This window comes from Dioscorea cayenensis, chromosome 12, assembly GCF_009730915.1.
Source record: "Dioscorea cayenensis subsp. rotundata cultivar TDr96_F1 chromosome 12, TDr96_F1_v2_PseudoChromosome.rev07_lg8_w22 25.fasta, whole genome shotgun sequence".
Lineage (NCBI taxonomy): Eukaryota > Viridiplantae > Streptophyta > Magnoliopsida > Dioscoreales > Dioscoreaceae > Dioscorea > Dioscorea cayenensis.
The window spans coordinates 14,956,429-14,978,920 of NC_052482.1; the positions used below are offsets into that span (position 1 = coordinate 14,956,429).

Here is a 22,492-nt window from a genome sequence, read left to right on the forward strand (position 1 = left end):
GGCCAACATGGCCCGGCACGCTAAATGTAAGTTTTTTTAAAAAAAAAAAAATTTTTTTGGTATATTTTTTGTTTTTTTAGTCAATAAGCTTTTAGTTCTATATTTTTCAGTTTTAGGATATTTTTTTATATTTTTTTAGCAATTTTAGGGTATTTTTAATATTTTTGGGGTTTAAAATAAAAAAATATAAATATAATATAACCTGGGCCAGGGCCACGTCTTGAGCCGACGTTGAGTGGTTGGCGGCGTGCCCGACACGATTTCTAGACTGGCCGTGCCGGCCCGAACACTAGCAGTGCATGGGTCGCCAGTGGGCCGGCCCGGCCCGTTTGACACCCCTAGGTCTTGAAAAAGAAAGTTGGATACCTTATTTAGTCCCTCTATTATAGTTAATTTACCATTTAGTCCCCCTATTATAATTTGTCTTCCGTCAGTCCTTCTATTTTTAAGTTTGAGAAATGTCAGTCCCTCTATTAAATGACAGTCTCTTTTTTTTTGTCCAAGACGTTGATTTGGCGCATATCACTTCTAAAATAATAATAATAAAAGCACTAAGTATAATAATACGAAATTAATATTTTATTTAAAAAAAACTGTTTTTTAAGAGAAAGACTGATATTTTCCAAATATGAAGATAGATGGGACTGACAATGGACAAATTATAATAAAAGACTAAAGGGGCAAATCAACCATAATAAAGAAACTAACATCTTAAACCAAAAAGAAATATCACAATCACAAAAGATAAATAAGTGCATTCACAGTTAAAGGATAAAACTATTTTCAATCTCTAAAGGCTCATTTTTTTTCTTTGTACTTTCAAAATGTTCCTTATGTTACCTGTACTTTAACTTTTTGTTCATTTTCCTCCATAAAAATATGACTTCGCTTGTTACTTGACATACAATGCAAAATAAATAATTATTTTATCAACTTACCCAAATCACTTTATTTCTTAATTAAAAAGAAAAACTTTCAGATTATATGTTTCCTTCCAGCCAAAGTCAAACCCAAGAAATAAAATGAACAAAAGATGCAAACTACGTGGAAAGGAAAAGGACTAAAAATAGTTGTATCCACTAGCATGTTTTAATGTCCGGAAAGTCCTCAAGAAATTGCATGATAGCTTATATACCCACATGAACACACTGAACAGAAGTGGCTTAAGGTTACAGTTATCATAAGAAACACAGCCTAATAACTGAAAATGCAAAGAAACCTTTTCAGGACAGTGAATTTGCAAATGTATGAAACAACCACCAAAATAAACTACAGAGATTTTATCATCATGGAAAACTGATTTGCAAAGCAACCAGCAAGTCACATGCAGGGACTATGATAACTTTTGCAGCAATGCACTAGCACGATTGTCCAAGTTTGGAGCACGAGGCAGAAATGTTTCCCTGTTCCCCAAGTGATACCGGAGCAATCTTCCTCGTAAGACCAAGCCGAGAGTCCAACCTTATCTTCTCCCAATTTACAAATCCATGGTAGTATATTCCAAGAAGCAATCTAGAATCATCGACTAATGAGATTTTCAAGAGTGTTAGCTTACCGGTATAGAGAGTAATTCAATCAAACTTAAACAAGAGGCTAGCGAGGAAACAATTCTACCAGGTTTCCAGCCACAGCTTTTAGACCATTGTGGACTTTTATGATGTGTTACCAATCGAAACTGGGAAACTGGATCAGGGTACCTGCTTGTTTGCTTTGCCAGAAGCTGTAGTTCTAACACACGATTAAGTAGTTCATGTGCTTTTACAGAGACACCAAAAAAAATCCAACAAAGACCCCTGTAAAAAGCCCAATGAGATCTTCTAATAACCTGTGATGCATGTAAATGTAATCAATAATAACTAATATACAATTAACAATTTAGGCTTCATAATCTCATTCTAAAGATGGAACAGAAACCTTCATATCAACATTTCTTCTAATTGCTTCTTGGCAACCCTCAATTAACAACTCAAACAGCTCAATCTGAAAATCATACCGCTTCAATTGTACCATCAACTTCTGACACTATTAAGCTTATTTGGCTTTGGTTTCCAAACCTTTTGACCTGAAGAGTAGGATAAACCCTAAGGTTTCATGTCCTTATATTTTTTCTCGAAAGAAAATTTTGTGCTCAAATATATTTTCACTGCAAACTCTTAGACATAGTACAGCCAGTAAAATGTGTAATTTGATAATTAATGACTCCTAATATAGAGAGACATACACTTCCCAGATATATAAACTGTGGCAGTCAATGACTGGCAGATGGAAAGAACATTTATTTTCTAGATAAAAAAGCAATGATGTAACTTTCATTGAATACCAAGAAACTAAACCAAACAGAGAGAAGACTCATGTAGGCATGACACGTGCATAGGAAAATAGAGGACTTAACTGAGAAATGTTGCATGCATTATTAGAAATAGAATACAGTGAATGTATTTAATTTCTTTTAGAAAGAAATATATATATACATATATATTGGGCACTGCTCAACTAAACGAATATCGCTAGAGACAGAAGCAAATTTAACCTTGGCAATAGCACAAATATCGATTGAAATTCAATGTGCAACAGAGTTCACATCCATAGATTTCAATTATCTCAACACAACTTTACAGTACTTGGCATAAACATTCCTAAAGGACTTTCAAACAGGAGTTGTACAATTCTAGAAACTTTTTTCTGATGTCACACTTTAAAAGATATTATAAACTGGTGGGGGAAACAAACTTAACAATAGAGAGGAGCAGCAGAAAATTAACTGGCATTGCAACAATGAGAAAAAGACACAAAGGGAGACAAAAGAATAGGTCACTCAATAAAAGGAGATACTTTCAACTCCTAAGGCACAAAACTAGCATCCATATCTTTCTTCATCAGTAATATGATTAAAAATAACCATGCGCAATGAGAACATAATGGGCATGAAAATGAAAAATAAATAAAATCATATGAATGGAATCAGGTGATAATGCTCATTCTCATATTTAACCAAGCATGTAAGCACGGAATGGAACGTTATTAAATTATTTGCATATAACCACAAACATTATTCAAGGATCATAAATCCTAAAATCTATATATTGCACGCAGCCTCCTTGGTCAAGCCTTTCTTGAATCACAAGAAATATTTTTAAATTTTGTTTATTTATTTTATATTTAATGCATTTTATTTTATTGAAAAAATGCCCTTTATATATTTAATTTATTATAAAAAGGGTATGTAGGTTATTAAAAAAATTATTATCAGTTACCCTTCACAAATCAATTGTCATTATAATTTTATTTATAACAAAAGCTTGATCTGCTGGTATTTTATAACAAAAAATCATGTTTTAGAATTTTTTTGTGTGCAAAGTAAAATACGATTAAATTGACCTTTTTAAACCACCCAAAAATAAAAGGGTGCTTTGTTTATAAATAAAATAATTATTTAATAACCCCTCATTGTTAAGTAACCCCAAGTTAACACACAATATAAATATATTGTACAGCCATTTCAAGGACAAAAAGTCTTTCAATCGAACAATTAATTAAGGGCTATCATGATCATAAAACAGATATTACAAATAATCCTATGGCTTGCATGTTTTCTAATATTTTATTTATAACAAACATAACATATTATTAACATTCAATGACAATATCAATAAATATTTGATCTAACATTTGATAACCTATGAAAGGAGAAAATTAGATATAATTAAATAATAATGCTAAAGAAAATCCTTACCGCACGAATGAATAGAGATGCATCTTTCTTTGATAAATTGCCATAAAGCCATCCTCTTACATAAGCAGAAGCCCCATCAATAATTGGCAAAGAATGGACTGCAATATTTGTTGCTCTAGTTGAACACCTCTGGGGTTTGTTATCTTGGGATTCAAGGCCCCTTTTCTTCCTCTTGGTACTTTTCTCTGGCTGGTTAGTTTCAGCATAACTCTTTGGTGTCCTTGCAGCACGAGGTGCTAATGCTGCCTGAATTAATTGTGAAATAGAACTTATGGCCAAAATGCTTCACAAAAGATAAAATAAAATAAGATAAAATAAAATAGAATAAAAATAAAAAATAAAAAATAATAGAGCCTAAAGTAAAAAACGAAAAAAAAACACGATATTATATTTAGGTGAGTCCATACATCATGATCTACAACTTCGGGTGGTATCAAACGACTCCAAAAAGTCCCATCATCTTCAGCACTGTGGAAATTAGCAACCTAGACAACAAACCAAAGTGGGCACAAGTGGATGAGCAAGCAAGAACTTTTTCTTAATTAGATAACAAAGAACTCACAGATCAACTATGTAACTTGAAAACAATTAGAATGACATTGTGGACCCCGCCCATGATTAGATCTTGCTAAAGTTGCTAAACATACTTACCTTACCCCTTAATCCTTTTTTTGGCTGGTTGCTTTGAAAAGCTTGCAAAGGAGGAAAACATGGAGGGATTCCAGGATTTCAGTCCCATCTTTGTCTCCTGGCATTATTTCCTCATCCCTTGCATTATCACTACCCTTCCTTGCTCCCTTCCACCCTCTAACCACACTCCCTTCTCCATTGAAGCCTTAAGAGTGAAGCACCTCACCGGACCACTGTAGCGGCGACGATCAAACCGGGGAGGAGCTCTTCATTTCGTCATCAACCTAGAGGTATTTGTTGTAGGTTGCTCATGTTGTCCGGAAGATAACTCCTCTTTCTTGAATGTTGGTTGTTAGCTTGCTTCTTATGTTTGCATGGGTTGTTGTTTGAAATATTTTTTGGTGCTTATCCTTGCATGAAAACTCTCTCTTTATGCATGCTAAAACTTGCTCTTGTGCCCCTTGAAGATCCTTAGTTCTTGGCCTTCAAGCTACATAAGTATTTACTCATGGAACTATCTTTATGTTTATGCATGGATGCTTAAAACCTAAGCCAAAATTCCAGGTTTTTGCTTGCCAATTGAATGTTCAGTTTTGTAGTTTTGGCATGTGTGTTGGGCCTTGAAATTCCTGCACCCTTGGCATGACCTTCTAAGGCATTTGTATTTTTTTTTTGTTACCAGAAATACCAGTAAACTTGATCCCTCTCTTGAACTTTGCATCCCTACTTGTTTGCATGAAAAACAAAAGACTAGAAGCCTCCAAGATGTGGCCAGGTTACATGTCATGCTTTGATTATTTAAGCATCAAGTATAGTATATATATTTACATACACATTGACTCTTTGGCAGCCTTCTTAATATGGTAGTATATATATATCCACACATGTAGGTCCTGCTACCTTAATTAATGTGATAATATATATATGCATGCATGCATTGATTTGTTACTTGTGCTAGAAGATTTATTTCCATCCTTGTTTCTCTCACCTATTGTCCTTGTTCCTATTAATCATTTTATGTGCTTGTCTCACATCATTGTTATTACCACTAGTATTAGTATTATGTTAGGTCTATTTGTAGACACTTTCAAACTATTGTTGATTTAATTAGGTATTTAGACTTAGTTCGATGTCTTTATTATAGGACCACCGTGAGGAATTTATTTGGATCTCAATTGGGATTAGACTTTTGTCAAGTAAGTAATCCCTTAAACTCTTGTATTTAAATTTTGTTGTTTTGGTTTATTTTCATGTAAAATTTCTGAAATTTTGTTTGCATTTATTCTTTAAAAAATTATTGTGGGAATGCCATCTATTTACGTCTTGTGTTTTTAGAGGAAGAGAAGTTTCTATACTTAGTTGGAACCATAGTGCTATTATTTGCCAAAACTTATATATGTTATTTCCTTGTTACTTCCAAATATTTGGCAAAGTAATTATCCTTTTTGTAACCTTGTTTATTCCCAATAGCAAAAACTTAAGAATTATTAGGTGCTTGAATCCTTGGTCCACCTAACATCAACTTGAATTACCTATATATTATTTGGGTTATACATTTATCCCTTAAATATCCACTTGCCTTTTATGTCCTTGCCTATCTCCTTCCTAAAAATTTTTTTAACATCCTTGTTTTGACAATATTTCCTTTGAAATTATTTTTTTCTAGCTATTTCGGTTTTTAGGTGGGCCATTTTTTTCTTCAATTGATGAGATACATTCGACCTTTGTATTTTTTTACAAATTTTTAGTATATTATTGTATTAATGCTTTTTCTTCCTTGAGATTGGTCGAATAATTATTTATTGGTTTCACTATTATTTATACTTGTGTTATTTTTTTATTTTTATTTTTATTTTTTTATTTTTGGTAAATCTTTTATTTTCTCGAATTTTGGGAAAATATTTGCGAAATGTTGTTATTATTTCTCCAAAGTGAGAACCAGACTTAGGCTTGGAAAACTCGAGTATTTTCCTTTTTACATTATTTATTTATCCGTTTATTTAATTATTTACTTTATTTTTATTAGATGAAATTTTTGGAAAAATACTTGTGAATATTCTCGTATTCTTGGCTTGGAATTGTATCCGAATTTTTTTGGTCTCCAAATGAACAATATGCAACCCTCGCTGGGGGTTAAACTCTGACCTTGTCGACAAGTAATTTTGAAAAATGAGACTGCAGTTTCGCACCGTGTCCGTTCGGTAAAATAATCAACGGCCACCTAGTATTCAGTCTCGGGTCACTGAGGGTAAATAAATTATTTCTGTTATTTTGGCTCGGGTCTGTCACCGAGGATAAACAAATGACCTTTGGCACTTACAGGGAATTTGGAGACGTATTCTGGATTTTGCTATCTATGTCTTATCATTTGGTTTTGATAATTCTTTTTGGCGCTATTGATTTTCGTACAAATTTGATATTTGAACTTTTGCTTTCAGTTTGTTTTGGATTACTTACTGGGCTAGTGAGCTCATGGATTTATTTTAAATCCTTTTCAGATCAGGAGCAGTAAACCCAGGGATCTTAGAAGGCTTCCAGTAGATGCCTTCTTTGGAATTATGTTCTGTGGCTTATGTCTTTGCATTTGTTGTATTATTGTTTAAGAACCTCCTTGTAGGTCGTACTGTATTTCATTCGCCTTGTATTTGGGTTTGATTGTAAACCTTAAGTTGTACTCTTATTTAGTATTTTGTCAGTTATTTTCTACTCCTAGTATGTGTTTAGGTTTTGAGGTCTTGCAGATTCACTGGGCCCCGCCCTGTGGGTCTGTGGCCGTTTGTCAGCGCACCAGGTTCGGGGCGTGACAAATCTAGTGGTATTTTTGCTTGGGTTTTAAGCATCCATGCATAAACATAAAGATAGTTCCATGAGTAAATACTTATGTAGCTTGGAGGCCAAGAACTAAGGATCTTCAAGGGACACAAGAGCAAGTTTTAGCATGCATAAAGAAAGAGTTTTCATGCAAGGATAAGCACAAAAAAAAATTTCAAACAACAACCCATGCAAACATAAGAAGCAAGCTAACAACCAACATTCAAGAAAGAGAAGTTATCTTCTGGACAACATGAGCAACCTACAACAAATACCTCTAGGTTGATGACGAAATGAAGAGCTCCTCCCCGGTTTCGTCGCCGCTACAGTGGTCCGGTGAGGTGCTTCACTCTTAAGGCTTCAATGGAGAGGGCAGTGAGGTTAGAGGGTGGAAGGGAGCAAGGAAGGGCAGTGATAACGCAAGGGATGAGGAAATAATGCCAGGAGACAAAGATGGGACTAAAATCCTGGAATCCCTCCATGTTTTCCTCCTTTGCAAGCTTTTAAAAGCAACCAGCCAAAAAAAGGATTAAGGGGTAAGGTAAGTATGTTTAGCAACTTAAGCAAGATCTAATTATGGGCGGGATCCACAATCCTCCCCTCCTTAAAAGAGTTTAGTCCTCTAAACTCGCACTTGCCCTGAGAAAAGAAAAGGATACTTCTCTCTCATTACAGACTCTAATTCCCAAGTTGCCTCACGCTCAGAATGATTTCTCTATTGGACTTTGACATAAGGAATGACCTGCCTCCTCAGTTCTTGCTTCTTAAAATCTACAATCTTTACCGGTTGCTCTTCGAAGGACAAACCACTATTTAATTCAAAATCCGAGAACTGGATCACATGATCAGGGTTGGAAACATATTTCCTCAGCATTGAGACATGGAACACATTATGTACTCGAGAGAGAGCGGTGGAAGGGCAAGCCGGTAAGCCACCCTCACCAATACGTTCCAAGATTTCAAAAAGGGCCAATGAAACGAGGGACTAAGTTTACCTTTCACACCAAAGCGAACAATTCCTTTAGCAGGGGCAACTTTCAAGAACACGTGATCTCCTACTTGGAATTCCAAGCTTCTTCTTCTGTTGTCTGCATAACTCTTTCCGCTCGGCTCAGTCGCTTGTAATTGATCTCTAATTTGGTGAACTTTCTCAATCTATATCTCGCACAATCTCCGCACCAAAAGTTTTCTTTCTCCTACCTCATCCCAACAGATAGGTGACTGCACCGCCTCCTGTACAAAGCCTCATAGGGAGCCATCTGGATACTTGCACAGTAATCAGTTGTTATAGGAAAATTCTATCAAGGGTAGATGTCGATCCCAAGCACCTCCAAAATCTAGCATACATGCTCGCAACATGTCTTCCAAAATTTGGATAGTTCGTTCTGATTGCCCATAAGTTTGAAGATGAAAAGCCGTACTGAAAGTGAGTGTCGTTCCCAAAGCTTTATGTAGACTCCTCCAGAAATGAGCTACGAATCGAGAGTCCCGATCAGAGACGATGGTTACTGGTACACCATGAAGCCTCACAATCTGGTCAATATACAACTCAGCAAGTTTTTCCAAAGACAAACCGGTCTTAACAGCTAAGAAGTGAGCGGACTTAGTTAACCTATCAACTACTACCCACACACTGTCAAAACCTTTATTGGTCTTAGGAAAACCAGCCACAAAGTCCATAGCTATATTCTCCCATTTCCACTCAGGAATAGGAAGAGGTTGGAGAAGTCCTGCAGGTCTTTGATGCTCCACCTTTACTTGTTGACAAGTCAAACATTGCGCCACAAACTGAGCAATCTCTCGCTTCATGTTATTCCACCAAAAATTGCACTTCAAGTCCTTGTACATTTTTGTGCTGCCAGGATGTACTGAGTAACTAGAGAAGTGAGCTTCTTCCAAAATCTCCTTCTTTAAATCTAGAACATTTGGTACACAGATCCGGTCACCAAATCTGATTGAGCCATCTTCATGGATTCTAAATTGACCTTGGGAACCATCTATTGCTTCTTGACGGATCTTCTGTAGGCAATCATCTTTTTCTTAAGCTATCTTGATCCTTTCCAGCAGAGTAGGTCGTAAAACCATGTTTGCTAGAGAAGCATTGGCACTCGGCAGAACTATCTGAAGTTCCATTCTTCTTATATCCTCCAAAATAGACCTTTGAGAAGTGATCAATGCCGCCACACTGCCAAAAGACTTTCTGCTAAGCGCATCGGCCACAACATTAGCCTTGCCAGGGTGATAACTGATAGTCAGATCATAATCTTTCATCAACTCTAACCATCTTCTCTGTCTCAAATTCAGCTCTTTTCCGGGTGAAAAATATACTTGAGGCTCTTGTGATCCGTAAATACTTCACATGATTCTCCATAAAGGTAGTGTCTCCGGATCTTCAAAGCAAAAATCACCGCTAGAAGCTCCAAGTCATGGATGGGATAGTTCTCCTCAAAAGGTTTAAATTGCCTAGAGACATAGGCAACTACTCGGCCATTTTGCATCAAGACACAGCCCAACCCCGTCTTACAAGCATCACTATAAATAGTAAAACCATCTCCGGGGAGAGGGAAGTGTGAGAATAGGTGCGACACCAAACTACGCTTTTAACTCCCCGGAAGCTCTGCTCACACTTATCGGTCCCATCGAAAGTTTGTTCCTTTCCTCGTAAGTCTTGTTAAGGGTCTCGCCAAAAACCGAGAATCCTTCCACGAATCTTCTATAATAACCAGCCAGTCCCAAAAAGCTACGAATTTCTGTCACACTTGTCGGCCTTTTCCACTCTACGACTGCTTCAATCTTGGTAGGATCTACAGAGATGCCGTCTTTGGTTATGACATGGCCAAGAAAGGCCACTCGATCTAGCCAAAATTCACACTTAGAGAATTTGGCGAAAAGTTTCCTCTCTCTGAGTGTCCCCAACACGATCCTCAAATGCTCTTCATGCTCCTCCTGATTTGTAGAATACACCAAGATATAATCGATAAACACAACAACAAATTTGTCCAGGAAAGGTTTGAAAGTTCTGTTCATCAAATCCATGAAAGCAGCTGGTGCATTAGTCAACCCGAAAGGCATTACTAGGAATTCATAATGACCATAACGAGTTCGAAATGCGAAAATTGGCACATCCTCTTGCTTGACCTTCAGTTGGTGGTATCCTGTTCTGAGGTCAATCTTCGAGAAAACTTGTGAACCTTGCAGTTGATCAAATAGGTCATCAATCCTTGGTAATGGATATCTGTTCTTCACCGTCACTTTATTTAGCTCCCGATAGTCGATGCATAATCTCAAGCTGTCATCTTTCTTTTTCACAAAAAATACAGGAGCTCCCCAAGGAGAAACACTCGGACGGATGAAACCTTTATCGAGAAGTTCTTCAAGCTGCTTCTTCAATTCAACTAGCTCAGCAGGGGCCATCCTATAAGGGGCCTTAGAGATGCAACTAGTGCCTGGGACTAGGTTAATAGAGAACTCTATCTCCCTGTCCGGAGGCAACCCCGGAAGATCTTCAGGAAACACATCTAGAAATTCCCTCACTACTGGAATATCTTCAAGCACCTGACCTCCCTTCTTGACTTCTACCACAGTGGCGAGAACTCCTGAGCACCCACTCAAAAGTAATTTCTTAGCTTGCAGGGCAGAAATTACTCGAGTTGGTGATACGGAAGCACTCCCAAGGAAAGAGAACTCTGGTTCTCCAGGGATTCTAAAGTCAACTCTTTTCCTATGGCAATCTACCACGGCATGGGTGGAGGATAACCAGTCCATCCCCAAAATAACATCAAAGTCCTTCATGCTCATGACATGGAGATCAGCTAGCAACACATGATTATCAATTACCACAGGACAGTTTACACAAACTGTGCTGATTACTAAGGCATCACCAACAGGTGTAGCAACACTCAAATCATAATCCAACACAACAGCAGGCAAAGCATGCTTCCGAACAAATACAGAAGAAATAAAGGAATGCGTAGCTCCAGAATCGAACAAAACACATGCATAAACTCTGGAGGCGGGTCATTCCTTATGTCAAAGTCCAATGGAGAAATCATTCTGAGCGTGAGGCAACTTGGGAATTAGAGTCTGTAATGAGAGAGAAGTATAATTTTCTTTTCTCAGGGCAAGTGCGAGTTTAGAGGACTAAACTCTTTTAAGGAGGGGATGATTGTGGACCCCGCCCATGATTAGATCTTGCTTAAGTTGCTAAACATACTTACCTTACCCCTTAATCCTTTTTTTGGCTGGTTGCTTTGAAAAGCTTGCAAAGGAGGAAAACATGGAGGGATTCCAGGATTTCAGTCCCATCTTTGTCTCCTGGCATTATTTCCTCATCCCTTGCATTATCACTACCCTTCCTTGCTCCCTTCCACCCTCTAACCACACTCCCTTCTCCATTGAAGCCTTAAGAGTGAAGCACCTCACCGGACCACCTGAAGCGGCGACGATCAAACCGGGAGGAGCTCTTCATTTCGCCATCAACCTAGAGGTATTTGTTGTAGGTTGCTCATGTTGTCCGGAAGATAACTTCTCTTTCTTGAATGTTGGTTGTTAGCTTGCTTCTTATGTTTGCATGGGTTGTTGTTTGAAATTTTTTTTGGTGCTTATCCTTGCATGAAAAACTCTCTTTATGCATGCTAAAAACTTGCTCTTGTGCCCCTTGAAGATCCTTAGTTCTTGGCCTTCAAGCTACATAAGTATTTACTCATGGAACTATCTTTATGTTTATGCATGGATGCTTAAAACCTAAGCCAAAAATTCCAGGTTTTTTTGCTTGCCAATTGAATGTTCAGTTTTTGTAGTTTTTGGCATGTGTGTTGGGCCTTGAAATTCCTGCACCCTTTGGCATGACCTTCTAAGGCATTTGTATTTTTGTTACCAGAAATACCAGTAGAACTTGATCCCTCTCTTGAGCTTTGCATCCCTACTTGTTTGCATGAAAAACAAAAGACTAGAAGCCTCCAAGATGTGGCCAGGTTACATGTCATGCTTTGATTATTTAAGCATCAAGTATAGTATATATATTTACATACACATTGACTCTTTGGCAGCCCTTCTTAATATGGTAGTATATATATATCCACACATGTAGGTCCCTGCTACCTTAATTAATATGATAATATATATATGCATGCATGCATTGATTTGTTACTTGTGCTAGAAGATTTATTTCCATCCTTGTTTCTCTCACCTATTGTCCTTGTTCCTATTAATCATTCTATGTGCTTGTCTCACATCATTGTTATTACCACTAGTATTAGTATTATGTTAGGTCTATTTGTAGACACTTTCAAACTATTGTTGATTTAATTAGGTATTTAGACTTAGTTCGATGTCTTTATTATAGGACCACCGTGAGGAATTTATTTTGGATCTCAATTGGGATTAGACTTTTTGTCAAGTAAGTAATCCCTTAAACTCTTGTATTTAAATTTTTGTTGTTTTGGTTTTATTTTTCATGTAAAAATTTCTGAAATTTTTGTTTGCATTTATTCTTTAAAAAAATTATTGTGGGAATGCCATCTATTTACGTCTTGTGTTTTTTTAGAGGAAGAGAAGTTTCTATACTTAGTTGGAACCATAGTGCTATTATTTGCCAAAACTTATATATGTTATTTCCTTGTTACTTCCAAATATTTGGCAAAAGTAATTATCCTTTTTGTAACCTTGTTTATTCCCAATAGCAAAAAAACTTAAGATTTATTAGGTGCTTGAATCCTTGGTCCACCTAACATCAACTTGAATTACCTATATATTATTTGGGTTATACATTTATCCCTTAAATATCCACTTGCCTTTTATGTCCTTGCCTATCTCCTTCCTAAAAATTTTTTTAACATCCTTGTTTTGACAATATTTCCTTTGAAATTATTTTTTTCTAGCTATTTTGATTTTTAGGTGGGTCATTTTTTTCTTCAATTGATGAGATACATTCGACCTTGTATTTTTTTACAAATTTTTAGTATATTATTGTATTAATGCTTTTTCTTCCTTGAGATTGGTCTAATAATTATTTATTGGTTTCACTATTATTTATACTTGTGTTATTTTTTTATTTTTATTTTTATTTTTTTATTTTTGGTAAATCTTTTTATTTTCTCGAATTTTTGGGAAAAATATTTTATGAAATGTTGTTATTATTTCTCCAAAGTGAGAACCGGACTTAGGCTTGGAAAACCGAGTATTTCCTTTTTACATTATTTATTTATCTGTTTATTTAATTATTTACTTTATTTTTATTAGATGAATTTTTTTGGAAAAATACTTGTGAATATTCATGATTCTTGGCTTGGAATTGTATCTCGAATTTTTGGTCTCCAAATGAACAATATGCAACCCCATCGATGGGGGTTAAACTCGACCTTGTCGACAAGTAATTTTTGAAAAAAATGAGACTCGAGTTTCCATGACGTGTCCGTTCGGTAAAATAATCAACGGCCACCCTAGTATTCGGGCCCTCGGGTCACCGAGGGTAAATAAATTATTTCATTATTTTTGGCTCGGGTCCATCACCGAGGGATAAACAAATGACCTTTGGCACTTACAGGAATTTGGAGACGTATTCGGATTTTTGCTATCTATGTCTTATCATTTGGTTTTTGATAATTCTTTTTTGGCGCTATTGATTTTTCGTACAAATTTGATATTTGAACTTTTGCTTTTCGGTTTGTTTTTGGATTACTTATCAGGTTAGTGAGCTCATGGATTTATTTTTAAATCCTTTTTCGGATCGAGAGCAATAAACCCTGAGGGATCTTAGAAGGCTTCCATGAGATGCCTTCTTTGGAATTATGTTACGTGGCTTATGTCTTTGCATTTGTTGTATTATTGTTTAAGAACCTCCTTGTAGGTCGTACTGTATTTCATTCGCCTTGTATTTGGGTTTGATTGTAAACCTTAAGTTGTACTCATATTTAGTATTTTGTCAGTTATTTTCTACTCCTAGCATGTGTTTAGGTTTTGAGGTCTTGCAGATTCACTGGGCCCCGCACTGTAGATCTGCGTGACCGCTTTGTCAGCCACTCGAGTTCGGGGCGTGACAGACATGCCTTAAAAGCACTTAACAATTCACTTCCCGATTCACCATCTGCTGTCTTTGTTTCAACTTTCTCAGCTCTCTCAAGAATTTCATCAATATCCATGCTCTCAAGTCTCCCCTTGCTTTCTTCATCATTCTTTTCTTCCTTAACAACTCCTCCGCCACAAATCTCAATATTGCAGAAAGCTCATTCTAGAATCACCAAAGCAAAAAAATGAAGAAACCGGTAGCACACAGATACTGAAAGGAAGTTTACCTCCTTTCAACCATTCAGGCTGTTCATCAAGCCTACGTAAACTATCAAAAGAGCAAGACAATTACAGATTGTGTGCAGGAATGAATTAGAAAAATTATTTAAGATGAGAAAGACAGTTAAGTAACACATCAATGGATATAAACAGGTGTTCCTAATCTCCCATAGTACATCAAAATTTTGTGACATAGTAGCAAATCTAAAGAGATTCTTGACATTACATCCATATTTTTATAAAAAAATTATTGGTTCTTTCAAAGCAAATCCACGACGCTTTACACATGCCTAGCAAGACAAAAACCAACTACAAACTAAAATTACATTATGTGAAAACCCCAACTAATTGAACATGGAAGGTCACACAGACCAAGTGCAATGCCTGAGATCTGTCAAAAATTTCAATGCAAACAATTTTATCACTTCAATGTAAAGATGGCATAAGATACAAACCATTGATATCAATGTAAATGAAAACTTCCAGGTGATATAGGACAAACCTAAACTAAGCATTATGAAATTCACTGATCAACAAATTTAGAACAACTAAATGTCCATGATGGTTTATACATTCTAACTAAACTCATTTTCATTCCAATGGCAAAAAAGGGAAGAATGCATTCATATGAATTCCAATTTGAATAAGACGGCAGGTACGATAACTGATGTATGCCAAAAAACAAATATGAGAAAACCTTTGCTTTTCTTCCAATGGAAATCAACCATCTTACCTTGCACAGTTGTTGCTGCCTCACGAACCTGTAGGCATAGAAGAAACATCAGAAGTTAATGAAGCACAAAATGAAGAATAAAAATATACTAAAAGCATCTGTTGTATTGAAGTTGTGGCAATGCTGCATATTAAATGAAAGTTGTAGTAATTCTGGATTCATTGTCCATCTGCAGTACTCTTTTTTCTTATACAAGTTAAAAACATTGTATGCAGCCCACATGTTCAAAGATAGCATAAGAAACATATAATGTCCACTAAAGTGAAGTCTGACAAGTTCTTTTTCATCAGGTTCCTCAGTCTTCATATCTAATTTGTAATTTCCTTTTCTTCCTTGTCAGGCTGTCAGTATTTTCCCAAGCAAGTTCTTTCTCATCAGGTTCCTCAGTCTTCATATCTAATTTATAATTTCCTGGTCAGGTAGTCAGTATTTCCCCAAGCAAGTAGACGAAGTTCTAAAATAATCAAGAGATATTTTTTCAAGAATGAAGGGGAGAAACTATCGTCTTAATCACTACCTAGATCACAATGTAACATAAAATAAAAAAATCATTGTGTGTAATCAGACAAAACATCCCAAGCCTATTCCAAAAATCAGGCACAAGATGTACCAGGTTTTACATCACAGTCATGTGGCTCCCGAGAAATTTTAGGGAAACATACATAAAAGCTTCAAGAAGGCTCATGAAAGTCAAGCATTTACAATGTCATAAATGAAGCAATGAAAACAATGCTACCTTGTAATCAATGATTGCATCTTGTGCAAATGCAATATCAGTATCTCTCTCCCTGCAGTAAAATAAGTCAGTACCAACCATAATAAAGAATAGCAATCTCTCTAAATGAGAAGCAGACGGATCAAGTAAACAGCACTGAAAAGCAAGGTGACATGCAAAAATTAATTGAAGCACAAAAATCACGCATGTTTACTTAACTATTTATGCTAACTAAACTAGAAGGAACAACACTATATTTGAAGCATTCCAAAATTTCAGACACACTATAAAATCGGGGGTATCTCTCACAGACAAAGTTGGGATTGTTTTCTCAACATACTAGGGCCTAAAAAGGATGATGAAACCAATATGCGCAAATTTAAATTTGAAAATTGGGAACAAACTTATATTGGAAGTAAGAATAAGTTAACCTAAGATTAACCACTAAATGACCTAGATTTTAAATTTTCTTTGGGAAATTTGATAAGAATCACCAAACCTAAAATGCAAAAAAGCGTGCGCGTCTTCGAAGGTGACTCACCTGGATAAGCTCATTGCGCCTTAGCACCTACGCGTGCAAACAACTAAAAAGGGATAATTTAGATGCCAACAGTAAAGATATTTGGTTGGTCATAAAAGTAAACATAACAAAATTTATTTTTGTCACATATTTTGGGATTAATCTAGATAGAAACAAGAAAATTAATACAAAGAGTTACTTTGTAAGTGACAGGAAATTATTCCTTGCTTCTTTTAAATCAGTCATAAAGAAAATGTTGAAGAAATCATTAGCACACTCTTTGTTTATTCAAAAAATTTACAATAAAAATAAATCTTTCCTACAGCAAAATGTAGATAAATTTGGTGCAAGCATCCAATTTTATAAAAAGAAATCAATAGATTTCATGTTAAAGAATGCTCTCCAATAGGCCTAATATATGTATCCACCGATGTTTTGTGAAGAACACAATAGAGCAATGAGATTTCCAGCAGAAACTAGATTATTCAGTTAAACTACAAATGACAAGAACAAAGAAATAAGGGTGACCAGTTAGAGATAGGCACAGTTTGGTTAATTAAACTGAATAATTAAATTTATAGAAAACCCAAACCAGAAGGATCAGTGACTGGTTTTCTCCCCCTTCTCTTAATTTTTATTTTCATCTGCTATATCAATAAATAGTAAAAAAGGCCTATAAAGTAAGAGCCCCTTGAGTAGCTTTAACCTCATCACCACATAAAATTTACCACAGATTTCTAATTGCGTGTATAACTCTATAAAAATATGCTAAACTGTGACTATCAACAATTGTATTAGACTAAATAATTTACAAAGCTATAAATTACTTGATCACACTTGGACTCTCAAAGAGATCACATAACCCAAGCTTATTACCCTTCTAAATACTGATTTAACTCTCTAGGAACTTTTTATCTAAAAATAAATATCCAAAAAAATTTAAGGGAAATAATATATGTGAAGAAGGGAAATTGGTTCAAAGCCCAAAAGAAATGGACTTACTAGGTGTGAACCAGAGACCTAAAGTGTGAGAAATGGACATGCTAACCAACCACCATGCACAAATGTGCAACTTTTAATCATTTTAATAAATTAATGCTTTATAAAATATGCCACAGTTCAATTCATTTAACTAACCACTACAATTTATCTAAAATGAAAGCAATACAAAAAAACAAAAAAAAAAACAAAAAACAAAAAGCGCGAATCTATTGATTCAGATAAAAAGTTTCTTCGCTTCTCACGCCCACCCTTATGGCCATTTGATGTTGTTAACATTAATGCATCATTCAAAAAACCAGACGGCATGATCTAGGGGAGGCATTGGAAATCTCATTGCAGCATAGTATTTATCATGCTTCAAAGTGAGGTATAGAGCATAAAAAAGGTAAAGGTTACACACAATAGCCATGTCAGTATAGGATATGTCATGCAGATCCAAATCATAAGCATTTAAATATATAACTATAAATTGTAGATTAAATATAATGCTCTCTAATTATCAAACAATGTGCAAAAATATATAAATTGAAGTATAAAATTTATAAGAAGGATTCATTTAAATGACTATAAATTAATAGACATTACTGACATTTTTCATTGAACAATTTTTTCTATACGATACGCTATAAAAATAAAAATCATAAATTGCATGTATCAACATATAAATCAATCAGCAATCAACACTTAACAAATAAAAATCATTAACTATATAACATATGCTATGAAGCGCTTAAGTTTTAATAGAACTACCAATCCTTTGTTGACTTATAAAGTAAAGGGCGTAACTTGCACTACTGCCAGATCATCACAAATCAGCATGAATATATTGGGTTTTATCATGTTATTTCCTATATTGAACATATCAGATTAAACATTCTCACCTTTGCTAGATATTGATGTTAATGTTTGTTTATAACCCAAAATTATAAACCATAAAACCTAGCCGGTCAATGAACATTTCTCCAGAATTTAAGCTTCAACTAAAAAAAAAGCTATAGTTACAACTAACTCCAATTACAGTTAATTATATCCATATAGCTGTAATTTCAGCATATTTGAAAGGTGATGACTGTGGCATTTTGTGACTCGTGCTAAGTATATATCTTCAAATATCTCATATCACAATATCCTAGTTAGTACAAGTTCTTTACATATAAACCAAAGCCAAAGCAAACTAAGTCAGCTCAGGCTTAAGGGCTATATCTTTTCTTGTTGCCATTGATATTTATTTTAAAGTAATACATCAACATACAAATAGTTTAAATACCATGATAAGAAAATATTTCTTGTCTGTAAAACTTCCACTGATTCCAACCACCACTAGGTAGGCTTATAAACAACATAATAACATATATAGATGGAACTTAATCAATTTTTAAAGTGATTCCTTTACAAGATTAGGTAACATGTCATTACAAATATAAATATTTTCTTACATAAAAATACACAAATAATTTGATTCGATAGACTAATTGGTGTACTGTCATATTTAGGAATGAATCCATTTCAATTGGTTAAGTTTTGGGGGAATGACTGGAGCTTCAAAAATTGTTTCTTTATGTTAACAACTACGCAATGTTAGGCCCTTATAGCAGTGAGGAAAGACATCTTAAAAAATTGTTGCTTTATGTTAACAACTACACAAGATTTGGTCCTTCTCTCAGAGAGGAAAGACCCACGTATTGAAGCTTTCCTTTTATTGTCTTGCCTCATAACAGACTTCTTAAGCACTTGTAGTTCGAGTATCAACAAGCCAAGGGTTGAAGATTTACTCTCCAGTCTCAACCCAAAGTATAGATGTTTCATGTCTAGTGTTAGTCAAGACTAAATAACTTGAGCACATAAGATCCTAGACAACAATGAGTTAGTCACTACCAGTGGCGGACCTAGGAATTTAGTTCAGCCCGGGCTTAAATAAAAGTCAATATTCTCATATTCATCACCTTTTAATTTTTCGGCATTTTTAGCCCAACCATGACCTCTCCTCAGTCCAACCACGACCAGTGGCAAAACCAAAACTCATCAGTAAAGGGGTTGAAGTCAACTACTATAATTGTGAGGGATGTTTTGAACAATTTTTCAAACTTTATTTAAACTTAAAAAAAATTAGTAATTTTTAAATAAGAAAAAATTTTCAATGCCACATTATTAATTTAATTTTTTGTTGATTATTAAAAAAATCATAAAGTTTAGATCATTATTTTTGTTATATAATTTTTAAAATTTCCACAATTTTTTGAAAGAAAAACCTTGTTTTTAATTACTAAAATTATTAAAAACTTACAATTGCAAACTCTAGGATTTGAACCATGGTGGGCTCCTATCATTCAACTCCCATAAACCACTCAAGCACATACCCATTACATGTTAGCTAAACACAAACAAAATATTATTAAACATTAATATTCATATAAAAAAATATTATTGGACACGGTTCTTCTAAAGTTTTCCGGCCGGCCAGCCCGGGCTTCAGCCCGGGCTGGCCCCCATGTGGGTCCGCCCCTGGTCACTATTGATCATATTACCAGGTTGTGTAACAAATAAACAACAATAAGAAAAAAAAAATATTGAAATCCATGTTTGATAGATCAGATAGCATCATAATGTCAACAGAAGGACCTCTTATATAATCTATTACACAATAAGGGAACAAGGAAAGAAATTTCCTTGAAAAATATATGTGAAAGTGATTGGTTCAAAGGACATTTCTTTTGAAAAAGAGAAAAGATAGATCAAAAGAGCAGACAGCATCAACAATTAAAATTGATAGCTAAATTCAAGAAAACAAGTAATTTTCCAATTTCTTCAAAGAATCATTTAATGACAATTAGTCGGGTCCACTATATAAGGAATATAAAAAAAACTAGAGTGCACTCACATAGATGAATATCAAAAATCATATCTTGCATACGTGGACAGGAAAATTGAGAAAGCATACCGCCACCAACAAGCAGATAAACTTGAATAGAAAAGGCATAAGATTACCATAGACCATAAAAACCCATAAAGTTTGCATATATGCAACCAAATTTGATTGTATACAAGACATTTTGTTTGAACAAGTTATTTAAGTAATTTCAATTAGAAGGCCATTCTATTTATTATTTACAAATGAGGTATGTCTGCAATGACAACATTTTCTTCCTCCTTAAGTCAAAGTTGATAAACAACCATTTACTACGCCAACCAAAGTTCACACAGATGGTCAAACTACAAAGAGACATGCAACAACAACATTCATGGGGTATATCTGAAATTTTATGCTTTCTACAAGCATATGTGTGAGATACCCTAACGCAAAACCTAGTTCAGCCTAAATCAGTATTTGTCCATCAAACTAAAGTAAGTTATTTGTATTTAGCAAGTTATTAGCTTTTTCTTCTTCAGTCACATAAAGCACCATCATTAACTGACAAATAAACAACCTAAACTCGCAAAAATGCAGCTCAAGTGCAATAAACACTAGAACATCATAGATAAATGCCATTCAAAGTTTTTGTTTAAAAGAGAGCAAGAAAGAAATAGAAGGCTCACCCTCCACTCAAGAAGAGGCGGCCGATAGTGGGAAGCAACAGCCAAGATCGAAGCCCTGCATGCAAAACGCAGACACCTTGAAGCCTATCCTTAAAATCCGAAGAAAGATCCTCATAAATTCACCTCAACACAGAGATTCCCGGATTATTATCCTCCGATTGCACAGTACTATGAACATACAAAACACAGAAAGGACCTTCCGCCAGTTCCGTGCGCAGCTTGAAGCAAACATACCTCTTCAGCCTCTCCCCACTGATAACCGGAGCTGTTCAAGCATCACCAAACAAAATAAAAAATCAAGAATCGCGAGGAATCATAGAGGAGAATGGCACATCGAGTACCTGGGAAGAACTTGCCGACGATGCGGAGGATGCGATTGCCGGATTTGTCGGATCCCTCAACGCGGAGGGCCTGGAGAAGTCCTCGTCAGGGCAATCGTGCCAGACCTCATCGGCGATGCGCTCGGATAGAGAGAGGAGGGAGCGGGCGTCGACGCCAAGGTCGGAGGCGAGGACCAGCACTGAGAAGTTTTCGTTCGAGCTGCGCTCCATCGTCGGCGACTACGCTGTGGATTCCTCCGTATCGACGCGAGAGATGGAGGGTTTTATTACATTCCTCCGCCGAGAGAGGAGGACCGAACAGTTAACCTGCTTCGAAGGGACTATTGTTGGGCTTATGGGTTTTTGTTGTCTTTATGGGCTTATGGATTAGGAGCCTATTCCACATTTACGCTTCAGGCTTTTGGGCCTAAACTATATTAATTATGGCATTATTAACGAATAAGATGTTTATGCCAGCAACCTTCTGGTCAATTGGCACTTGGATTTTTCCTGAGGGTCCTTTTGTAGTTGGTGAGAGATTGATCTGACAAGATAAGGGCACAGATGGGTGGAGGTATTAACACCACGTTTGTGCATGCCCTTTTCCTTAAATGGGGTGGGTGTTTGGGGAGGATTTTTAAGATTAACCAAATGACCATTATGTCATAAAGTTTTAGTTTATTAAAAGTTCATATGTAAAATAATTCAATTGTAAAAGGATAAAATTCTAATTATATTTTTTCATAGAGAGGTTAGAAAAAATTTCTAAAATTCTTCTCAAATGTTAGTTATAAAAACTTTAAAGGTCGCAATAACTTGTCATCATAAATATTTAAAAGTAAAAAATTTATACTAATTTCTTTCAGATTAGTCATTGTTTCATCATTGTTCTAATGTATCATTGGGATTAATAAGAGAGTTTGAGCAGCTCAATCTGAAACTCAACTTCTCAAGCCAAACTTAAGTTTAAGCTAATTTAATTTTATAATTTGTAATTTTTTTAAAGTAAAGTTTCAGTGTCATTTATGATTATTTTACATATTTTCTCAAATTTAAAATAAATTTATTATTATTATTTAGTATAACTTACGAGATAATGGCCATGCAAGAGTTAACAGGAGGAGAAGAACCTTTGCTATCAAATAAAGGTCTCTATTTTTTAACACAAATAAAATAAAATAAATTAATATATATATATATATATATATAT

At 35.3% G+C, this 22,492-nt stretch overlaps 1 protein-coding gene, 1 long non-coding RNA gene and 1 pseudogene across 5 annotated transcripts; 1 reads left to right on the forward strand and 2 right to left on the reverse strand.

Annotated features, from left to right (window-relative positions):
- Positions 1-1,107: 1,107 nt before the first annotated feature.
- Positions 1,108-19,516, reverse strand: LOC120273504 (protein CHROMATIN REMODELING 5-like). 4 transcript variants are annotated; one of them, XM_039280137.1, is made up of 7 exons: positions 15,192-19,516; positions 14,221-14,402; positions 4,141-4,218; positions 3,734-3,979; positions 1,994-2,062; positions 1,615-1,825; positions 1,108-1,525 (listed from the first exon to the last, which is right to left on the reverse strand). In XM_039280137.1, the coding sequence occupies exons 2-7, from the start codon at positions 14,311-14,313 to the stop codon at positions 1,359-1,361; spliced, it is 864 nt and encodes a 287-aa protein (XP_039136071.1). In that variant the 5' UTR covers positions 14,314-14,402; positions 15,192-19,516; the 3' UTR covers positions 1,108-1,358. The 4 variants fall into 4 exon arrangements, with proteins under 4 accessions (XP_039136071.1, XP_039136070.1, XP_039136072.1 ...); XM_039280136.1 differs by having other exon boundaries at positions 14,221-14,507; XM_039280139.1 differs by having other exon boundaries at positions 1,360-1,512; positions 14,221-14,507.
- Positions 4,373-7,155, forward strand: LOC120273507. The gene is made up of 3 exons (XR_005540552.1): positions 4,373-4,653; positions 5,508-5,559; positions 6,862-7,155. It is a non-coding gene; the product is annotated as an uncharacterized LOC120273507 (long non-coding RNA).
- LOC120273506 lies at positions 14,932-21,603 on the reverse strand (annotated as a pseudogene).
- Between the last annotated feature and the right edge of the window lie 889 nt (positions 21,604-22,492).

What these genes read in the sequence shown, in the direction of transcription:
- LOC120273504 (XM_039280137.1), bottom strand. Translation starts at nt 14,313, where the DNA reads ATGGATATTGATGAAATTCTTGAGAGAGCTGAGAAAGTTGAAACAAAG. An exon ending in CCGAAGTTGTAGATCATGAT is followed by an intron (nt 3,980 to 4,140) that starts GTATGGACTCAC and finishes CAATTAATTCAG; the next exon opens with GCAGCATTAGCACCTCGTGC. An exon ending in CATCTCTATTCATTCGTGCG is followed by an intron (nt 2,063 to 3,733) that starts GTAAGGATTTTC and finishes CCTACTCTTCAG; the next exon opens with GTCAAAAGGTTTGGAAACCA.